The sequence below is a fragment of the Gastrolobium bilobum genome, unplaced genomic scaffold (assembly GCF_033153095.1).
Source record: "Gastrolobium bilobum isolate Gb01-03AN ecotype WA unplaced genomic scaffold, APGP_CSIRO_Gbil_v1 utg359, whole genome shotgun sequence".
Lineage (NCBI taxonomy): Eukaryota > Viridiplantae > Streptophyta > Magnoliopsida > Fabales > Fabaceae > Gastrolobium > Gastrolobium bilobum.
In genome coordinates, this window is record NW_026897777.1 from 89665 (window position 1) to 100218 (window position 10554).

The 10554-nt window shown below is 30.8% G+C and overlaps 1 protein-coding gene across 1 annotated transcript; it reads left to right on the forward strand.

Annotated features, from left to right (window-relative positions):
- The first annotated feature begins 3358 nt into the window (after positions 1-3358).
- On the forward strand, positions 3359-9871 carry LOC133310216 (uncharacterized). Its single transcript, XM_061511111.1, has 4 exons — positions 3359-3445; positions 3762-4264; positions 8676-9276; positions 9416-9871. Exons 1-4 carry the CDS (start codon positions 3359-3361, stop codon positions 9869-9871), a joined length of 1647 nt encoding a protein of 548 aa, XP_061367095.1.
- The last annotated feature ends 683 nt before the right edge of the window (positions 9872-10554 follow it).

Genomic DNA, 10554 nt, shown 5'->3' on the forward strand with positions numbered 1-10554 from the left:
ATAATTACGATAAGTGATAGGTTCATACTCAACAACCATATTTTTTATTTTTATTTTTAAATCCATGTTCTATATTTCAATCCCTAAAAAAAAATTATACTTTTAATATGGTGTGCCTATACATTAGAGGAATCTTGGGATGGATTTGTGTTAGCGAAATAATATATAAATATATTAGTGTGATCCGTACTTAACCACTTTAAGTTTTTAGGTAAGATAATTATTCATCAAAGAAATATAGGCCATGTTTGAATACTTTTTCTAAAAATATTTATAGTTTTCAGAAAAAAAACTAGTTTGATTAGGATGTTTTATAAAAAAGATTTTAAAAATTGTAATTGTTTTTACACATGTTTCCGTAATTATATTTCTTTTTAGTCTCTTCAACCGGTTTATCAAGACTATTTTTTTCATTATTGGAGTTTGAACTAGAAACTTCTGATTAAAGGACACAAACTCCTTATCACTTGTGTCAATTATATTTAACGCTTCAATGTACTATTTTACAAAACAGTTTTAATCAAGAAAAAAAAAATTAGAAAACAATCAAAGAGAATCTTAATTTATATGAAATGGGTATTAAGAGATACTTATGATGTGTTCAGTCGACTCATGTGTCGGTCCCTCGGCCGAGCATGGCAGATAAATGTCCACCCCCTTTGATTTTAGATTTAGACAACAGCTTTATTCCCTTGCTAGCTTCTGCATCTTGCGGAGATTTGTGATTTTTTCTTTGCAAAATATAAGAATCATATTGCAGATTCCCGCAATAAAGATACGATTTTATATCTTGATTTTTTTTTAAGTGTGAAATCTACATTTAATTTATGTGTACATGGTAAAATGCTCTTGTCACGTGATATGACAAAAAGCTAACTCTTTTTTCTTTATATGTATTAGTTCTCTTGTATGTCCAATGAATTATCCTTTTTGTATAAATGAGGGAAAAATAATTGGAATAGTCAAGACTTACATGATAATCATGCAAGCCTTTGTATTTAACAAAAGGGGAAAAAAAAAAAAAAAAAAAAAAACTAAGGTGCCGCAATAAACCGGTGACCTTTCGTTTCATTTATGGCAATGAATGCTGTTCAAAAGGAAAGGAGAAAACTGTAGCATCAGGGAATTTCATTTCATCATTTGTCGATGGAGTTGCGCCTGCAAAATGGTGAACAATAAATGCATGGGACTGCACAATTCATGAGATTAAAAGGTGGTTAAAGCATATCCTCAGTATCCATGAGTATTATAAAGCACAAAAAGGATATAAATCTGTTATAAAATATATAGAAATACCAATTCATACAGTCTAGGTATAGGTAGTACTGGGATAAAAAAAAAATCCAGGCTCAATTAAATAACGATTGAATTTGCAACCAAAATATTTTGTTATGACTTCTCTCTCGTTGCAATTTTTTTGTGATTTAATTTTGGAATTTACTATGAAAATATTTTGTCTTAATTTTACTTGTTTTATTTCTTTTGTGAAAGTATATTGCATTAGTGATTGAGTATTTCATTAATCTTTGTCACAATATTTGTTAGATTACAACTTACTATGCAAAATAATTTTAGTAACCGAGAATTTATTAATCTGTGACGGAAGTAATGTTAATTAATGTCTATATGTTTTTTAAAGATTAAAATATTTTATAAATTTTATGAATTTTGGTATAAAATTTTAAAGGTAACTATTTTAAAACTAATAAAATACATATTGCAAAATACTAATAGCAGTTCCCTTATCATCACTCTACGTGTATTGCTATATAAAAGCCGCCTTTTTTTATTTATTATTTGGTTTCCAAGAAGTTTGTCTTTTGGGGTGAAAGGGAATGAAATATTAAATCCTCATAGACTCAGTATCAATAAATACATCCATTAAGCAACTTGATGATAATTAATTTGAGTCAATTCATCGACAAGCAAATGCGGATCTAGAATGGATATAATATACCAAGAATAGAGGCACTATCTTAAAAAAAAAATTGAAAAAAACATAACATGGAAAGTACTAAGATTATTAAACAGTTTGAGGTGAGCCAAGTGGTGGGGGAAAATTAGGAAGAATAATTTGGGGGATACGAATACATTTGACACGAAATAGATAAGCATTTAAAATTGGGTTAAATTTTTTATAGGAATACAATCCGCTTATTCATGGGTTATTATGACACGACACTAATAATTTACAAATTTAACATGTGTCGTTTATTATGCAGGTTGACACGATACAACATAAAGTAAAATTTCAAAATCAAAATATGTTACTTGTTATGCGAGTTGATATGACATAATAAGATATGAATTAATGTCCTGTTTATAAAACGACACAACAAAAATAATATGTAAGAAGATTAAAGTAGGATAATTTCTAGTTCGCAAGTTGACACACGATACGGCATAAATATTTTTATATCAATTTTGGCTAACACGAATTTGAAAACGGATTGACTCAAATAGAATTTAGAGTAAATACCCTTTTTAGTCCCTAACAAAAAACATGGTCCCCATTTTAGTCCCTTACAAAAATAAATTAGTCAGTTAGTCCCTAACAAATTCAAAATGGACCCATTTAGTTGAAATCGTGGTCCCTCACAAATTCGAAAAAGACCCATATTAGTCCCACAAAAAGACTAAAAGTGATCCACTTTGAATTTGTTAGGGACTAACTGACTAATTTATTTTTGTAAGGAACTAAAGTGGAGACCGTATTTTTTGTTAGAGATCAAAAAAGATTTTTACTCTAGAATTTATTGTATTCTGTGAGTGAAACGTGTTGAAAATTACCATTGTAAAAAATCAAATTAGGAAAAATATAGGGTCTGTTTGATTGTGTTTTAGTTTTTTTGTTCTTAAAACTGTTTTGTAGAATAATTATGGAAACAGTTGTTTTCTATGTTTTTTTTTTATTTTGAAAGTTAAAAACCAAAATAAAAAACAAAAACAACTCAGACATTCTCTAAATTTGATTCTAAAAACAAAAAAAACAGTTACAATTTTTAAAACTTCTTTTACAAAACAAGCCTTACCAAACGAGTTTTTTTTTATGTTTTTGTTCTAAAAACTAAAAACCTGTTTTTGAAAACAGTATTAAAACAGAGCCATAATTTTTCATTTATAGCTTTATCATAAAATAATTGTACATTATAATTATATATATATATATATATATATATATATATATATATATATGGGTCAGGATAACCCTAAACCATATATATATATATATATATATATATATATATATATATATATATATATATATATATAGCTAGACTAGTGATATGTCAAAACGTGGAAACTCTTGAATGTTAACACGATTATACCTATGATGCATCTCCAACTTCCCAACATCATGTCACCGCTCGAACAAATCTCCACTTTTGTTGTTTTTGTGTTTGTATTATGTCTACTAACAAGTTCAGTTTCCCAAGGTTCTGATGTAAGCCTCCAGTACTCTATATACGTTTCCTTCACATTTTTTCCATCAAGAAAGTAATTTGCATGCTATTCTTTTACCTTGTTCTTTTGTGTAATAGACCAAGAGAAACATACTTCTCATTAATATACCTGCACTTTCTTTTTACCCAAACAAGCAAGTGTTAAAAAAAAAAAATTATGCAATTGTGTAAAAATCATTTTCCCTTTTCCATTTACGTTTGTGTACATGAAGTTTATGAGACCTACTGTTGATTATGATTTGACTACTAACTACTATAATGTACTAAACTGAGTTTGCAATTGTTGAGTGATTTCAGTACAGGCTTTCCCCAGAGGAACCCAAAACCGAGTCAACAAAAATGATACAAAATTGGTTAAACCATGGTGGAGATATATACAACAGAAGATATGCCAGCAAGGAACACAAGATCAGCCTTGAAACTGTTTCCAACCTAAGTTTGAAGTGGAAATTCTTTGCAGGCAAAGACATAACTGCAACTCCAGCAATTTTCGATGGCACTCTCTATTTTCCATCATGGAATGGGGACATTTTTGCAGTGAGAGCATGTGATGGATCACTTGTGTGGAAACAGAACTTGCACAAGTTAACAGGCCTAAATGCAACAGGCTTTGTACCCGGTGTTAACTGGACAGTGGCAAGGGCAACACCAACCATAGCAGGTGAACTCCTCATAGTTGGAATATATGGCCCTGCTGTTGTTATTGCTGTCAAAAGATCAACAGGTGACTTAGTTTGGCAAACTAGTTTGGACAGCCACAACTCTGGCGTTGTGACTATGTCTGGAACTTACCACAGAGGGTTAGTATCTTCTTCCTAGACCCATTAATAATTTTGCTATCATCGATAACTTTCCAATTTAATTTGGTGATTCATTGTAACGCCTTTAGCCACATACAAAGATAATAAATGATTTTTGTTTTTGTTTTAAAAAAAAAAAAACTAAAATAAGTGAAATGATTAAAGGACATTAAAAGATCTGTTATAGCACATTGCTCCAAATTCTAAAGTCACATCCATGCTTGCTTTAATTGCGAACATGTGGTTGGATCATTGACATGTTGACCTGACTTTGCTATTGGGTTAACATTCTATTTGGGTTATATATATATATATATATATATATATATATATATGAAAAAATATTTTTACAGTCACTTTAGATAAGTTTCTCTACAGTTGCCCTTTTTTTACTAAGTATGACCGGTCGTACATTAAAATTGCATTTTCTCTCTCTGCCACGTCAGCCGACAATATCTGAGAAAAGAGAAAAAAAGAACAGCTTTGTTGTTATCACAAAGTACGATAAATCTGGACAAGTTTAAAGACAATCGTGGTGTGTCTTCATTACTCTTTTGATTAGAAACTTTGATATAGCTTGAAAAAGGGGTAGCTGTAGACAAAAAATTTAACATGACCACAAAAAATTTCTTACACATACAATATTTTGTGAGGCTCGCATATTTTGAAGAAAAAAAAAACTACGACATGCAAAACGAATCTCTATAACATAATACAATCACTTTTCCTACAACATAACTTTTATAAAACCCATATATATAGAAAAAATATACTCTTATGTTGTAGGAGAGTGTTTTTTGCTCCTATACATACATCACTTTCCGTGTTACTTTTTTTTTTTTCTATAAGTGGGTGGGTCCCACACATGATTATCTTTATAACATATATATATATATATATATATATATATATATATATATATATATTAGGGAAATATTTTTCTTATGTTGATGGAGATAGATTACCTCATGTTAGTGATACAAAATTATAAAATGGACACACAAATAATTGGAAAGAGATAAAATAAAGGTGAGACCCACCTTTGTTATGTGTGTGTAGGAAATTGATTTATCTCATGTTGAATGAGATAAATATAACCCATATATATATATATGGAGTGTTTGGTAGGTGGATTTTTTTTAGAATGGTAGGAAAGTGATAGAAGAGATTCACAAATGATCATGTTTGATATGCAGTAGGGGAAATTTGTCTAGGAAATTTTTTTTGATAGGGAAACTTTTGTAGTGTAAAAATGAAGGAAAATGCCCATTTGGGAATACCACCTTGATGGTGGTATTTTGATTTCCCCAGCAAACTCAAACTTGTAACAATTTTACATCCAAATTTTTCCGGTAATAGTTTGACTTACCAAACAATTTTCTTTTTAACTTTCTCGAAAAATAATTTTTCCACCATTTTCCTAGTAGTTGTTTTTCTATGATAAAATAAATTTTTTCCTCTATCAAATGTTCCCTAACAGTAAATTAATTTTTCATGAAATTGTTTATTATTAGAGTAAACACCCTTTTTGGTCCCTGGCAATATCTACGAAATCTTTTTTAGTCCCTGGCAATAAAAAAAGACCAAATTGGTCCCTAACAGTATGTAAAAAGGGCCACGTTAGTGACAGAGGAGTTGACATAAGGACTAATGTGGCCCTTTTTTCATAATTTTAGGGACCAATTTGGTCCTTTTTTATTGCCAGGGACTAAAAAGGATTTCGTAGATATTGTCAGGGACCAAAAATGATATTTACTCTTATTATTATGAGGAGGCCGATGCTGGTCAACTTGTTAGTTTGAACATGATGTTAATACCTTATAATTCGTCATATATTTACGGGAAAAAAACTGGCAAGCCACCTTACTTGCAATTGTTTATGGAATTAGTGTTTTTCATGTTGAAGGAGATAATTTTATTTTCTACAAGTATATAAAAATGTGTGAGCCTCATATTTTTTTCTCTTCTTTTCACATGATTTCACATGAGGCCCACATACTTTTATCTGTATGTAGGAGATAAAATTATCTCCTACAATATAAGAAACATTAATCTCATTATTTATTTATTGATATTTCTAACGTATGCTTTCTTTATTCAATGCTATAACAAAATTAATATTCAATAATGCCATAATAAATTAATACACTTTTTTTAAAAGTATGCTTTGACTTGTATATTAAAAGGGTTTAATATTTCACATATAACCTCGTTCAATGGTGGCACTAAATTGGAACTAAGGACTTCATTCAAAACTCATATCTCTCACCGTTAGATCAATCTTAATGGCTTATAAATAAGTATTTTTAGTTGATACAAAAAGTGAGAGATATTCATTTTTCTCCTTCTTCTTTTGACACATGTCATTCACTCTTTTATATCTCTCTAGGAGATAACTTTATCTTAAGAGAAATATTATTTTCTGTTGAGATATATAAAATCATTACTGTAGCCTCACCTAACAACTTAAGCTTTTGGGTTGAATTGGTTCTTTACATGGTATCAGAGCCTCGGTGTACCAGGTTCGAATCCTTACCGCCTCCCACTTTCTTTCTAGTGGAATTTCTTTCTTCGCACAGGTAGGTGGGCATGTGCATCGTCCACCCTTCAAGCCCAGTGGGCTCTCGTGTGAGGGGGCGTGTTGAGATATATAAAACCATTAATATAGCCTCACCTAACAGCTTAAGCTTTTGGTTTGAATTGGTTCTTTACACTTTCGAATCTTTCCAGTACCATCTTTGGTAGGGGTTTAAAACCTTAATCCTGGATCCGTCCCGAATCGAATTAGTTGCGAAACAACCGATTGAAATATTTTTTTTTAAAAAAATAAAAATAAATATTAAACTCATAATTAAAATTATGCCATTTAAGACATGTTTTAGACCTTGATGTATAGACCACCTAGCCCATTCTCTTACTTCTCTCCTTTAAGTGAGAATAGCTACCGATTTTGTAGTTGTTACAATACTGTGCTTAGCTCTTATAAATGATGCGTTTATAAAGCTATTAGGTATTTGGTATTTTGCTATTAAAGGTTGGGTTTTATAAGAGTTATGTTGTAGGAAAAGTGATTGTGTAACACTGTAATATTATAGAGATTCGTTTTGTGTGCTTTAGTTTTTTTTTTTTTTTTTGCTTCAAAAAGTGCGCGCCTCACAAAATGATGTGTGTGTAAAAAACTTTTATGTGTCATGTGACATAATAGATGCAAACCCCTTAAAAGTTATAGGTACAAACCTATTATCTTGTTTATTTTTAAATAAAATTACTGATTTATAGTAAACTTATCATCTTCTAATTCACGGGTTTCTAAATGATAAAAGCACCTAAGACAGAAAAAATAAAACGTTGACTTTTTAGTATATTGCTATGAAATGTAATTTACAAATTTTTATGTAGCGTTCGACAATTCCGTTGGTGGTATAAGTATAACTGATTAATTTACATTTAATTTTTGGTGTGAGGTCTCTAAAGACTAAAGAGAGTAATATTAAATGGGATAAGATATATTTACCACTAAAAATATTTATCACTTTCATCGTTGATTCCCGTCAATCTAACAATTATAATTTATTGGTTGTATTGATAATTAATAATTAATTAATAAATACGATCCAATAATTCTCAATAAAGTATAACCGTTAGATTGACGGAAGTCAATGATGATTAGATTGATTGTAAGAATGATAAATTTTTGTGGTGATAAATATATCCTTCCGCATATTAAATAACCAATCCTTATTCGAAAGTTAACAACTAGTTTTCTAAGTCAATAAGTAGTTGAATGCATATAGTTATCATAGATTTCTATATAGCACCGACACTGATACAAGATATGACATGACACGACACTCCAACACATAAATTTTAAAAAATGTTAAATTTTGATACGTTAGGACATATTTTGATATTAAATAATATTTTTAATTTATGTAGTGTATATTATATTTAATATTCAACAATTTAACAAAAAATGAAACTAAACTTATAATACCCATCAATTTTGCAATAGAACATAAGATGTAAATATTTACTATTATATTTTCAAATTGAAAATCTTTTATACATTCCAGTGAGATTTATTTGGTATCAATTTTAATTTTTATTATATCAATTTAGTAAAACATCGATCAATTTTTTTATGATATGTAATGAAATTTCAAATATTATAGATATCGGAATGTGTCAGAGTATCGTGAAATATCGGGATGTTAGGGAATATCGGACACGATACATAATTTTTTTTTGAAATATTAGTGCAACATAGATCGATACATGTACAGTTGATGAGCCGCAGTTATCATATTTAGTACAAATATTAATCATATGATAGGTAGGTCATGTTAATACATAATTATTATCTCGTCATATATATATATAAGAAAAAGTTGGTCATCCTATATATGTACAGGGCCTTTTATGTTGGTACATCTTCAGCAGAAGAAACCCTCAGTATTGAAGAATGTTGCACCTTTCGGGGAAGCTTCTCAAAGCTAGATATTCAATCTGGTAACATCTTGTGGCAAACCTTCATGTTACCTAATAACCATGGAGAACGAGGAGAATATGCTGGAGCAGCTATATGGGGAAGTAGCCCTTCCATTGATGTCTCAAGGAATCATATATACATTGCCACTGGAAACTTGTACTCTGCCCCTTTGCACATACGCCAATGTCAAGAAAGAGAGAATAATTTAACTCGACCAACTCATCCCGATGAGTGTGTTGAACCAGACAATCACTCTGAATCATTCATTGCACTTGACTTGGATAGTGGTAAAATCAAATGGTACCACCAATTAGGAGGATATGATGTGTGGTTCGTTGTTTGCAATAACTTGTCAACACCTAATTGTCCACCAGGTCCTAACCCTGACGCTGATTTTGGAGAAGCACCAATGATGCTCCCAATTGATGTAAATGGAACCAAACTAGACGTTGTTGTTGCTGTACAAAAGAGTGGTTTTACTTGGGCATTGAACCGAGATGACGGCAAGCTCATTTGGTCTACGGTAAATTTTTTTTAAGAATATCATTAATCATTATCTTTCTCTAGAGCAGGATCCATGTTCATGTTTATTTTATGAGCCATGGACTTTTATATACATGTTGTCCGTTGAAAATTTTCATTATTTTATATTTAATTTGCAGGAAGCTGGTCCTGGTGGGGTTACAGGAGGTGGAACATGGGGAGCAGCCACTGACGAAGAAAGGGTCTACACTAACATTGTTAATTTAGGTGGCAAAAAATTTACTCTTTTACCATCCAACAAGACTACAACTAGTGGAGGGTGGGTTGCAATGGAGGCAAAGAGTGGTAGGATCTTGTGGTCCATAGCCAACCCAAGTAATGCCACTGCTTTTGGTCCTGTTAGTGTAGCTAATGGCATTGTCTTTGTGGGATCCGCAAATGTTAAAGGACCTGTCTATGCAATAAATGGCAAGACTGGTGAAATTATGTGGTCTTATGAGACTGGATCGACAGTGTATGGTGGAATGTCCATTAGTGATGGGTGCATATATTTTGGAAATGGATATAAGATAGGTAACGCATTGGGACTTGGAAACCTCACTTCCGGAACTTCACTTTATGCCTTTTGCGTCTAAGAAAATTTCTGTGGTTAGTGATAGAAATAAAGAAACATGATCCATGATCTCATGTTATGTTTTATGATTTTTATTTGTGAATAAGATGGGCTCAACGAGCAGTAGTAAGAAGTTGGACCAACATATATTCTTTGAATTCTCTGCACTCGATCATATTGAAACACATATAATCTGTTGTATGTTTGGATATTAATTAAGGCTTGTGGTACCATCATAATCACTTATGTACTCTTGTTTAAAGGTTAAGCTTATGAGAATAAGGATCATAAGTTTAAGTTTGAGGTAAGTACGAAATGAGTATATAGAAGGATTAATTATGTTTATGCTAACAGTGAGAAATTTAGATAACTTATAAGAAATCCTAACTTTTAACGTCCCATCCGCATTTAGATAAAAGGAGAGAGAAATAGAGAGATAGAGAGAAATAAGTCATACAAAAGATTTTAATATTTGCAATATGGGATTTCATTTTTGTAGCCCAGTAAAGGAAGATTATACTTACTATAATTTTAGTCTTATTATTTTTATTATCTTTTTGGTTAGCGTTAGATAAATTTGAAATCAACGACAATTAATTTTTCCCTTTTTTCAACCACGGATCTCATCCAACTATAACCAAACAGAAAATAAAATTGATAAACCTACCACTCCAAATAAAAATAGTCCCTTGTTGGGTCCAAGTT

What these genes read in the sequence shown, in the direction of transcription:
- LOC133310216 (XM_061511111.1), top strand. Translation starts at nt 3,359, where the DNA reads ATGTCACCGCTCGAACAAATCTCCACTTTTGTTGTTTTTGTGTTTGTA. An exon ending in TCTGGAACTTACCACAGAGG is followed by an intron (nt 4,265 to 8,675) that starts GTTAGTATCTTC and finishes ATATATGTACAG; the next exon opens with GGCCTTTTATGTTGGTACAT. An exon ending in GCAAGCTCATTTGGTCTACG is followed by an intron (nt 9,277 to 9,415) that starts GTAAATTTTTTT and finishes TTTAATTTGCAG; the next exon opens with GAAGCTGGTCCTGGTGGGGT.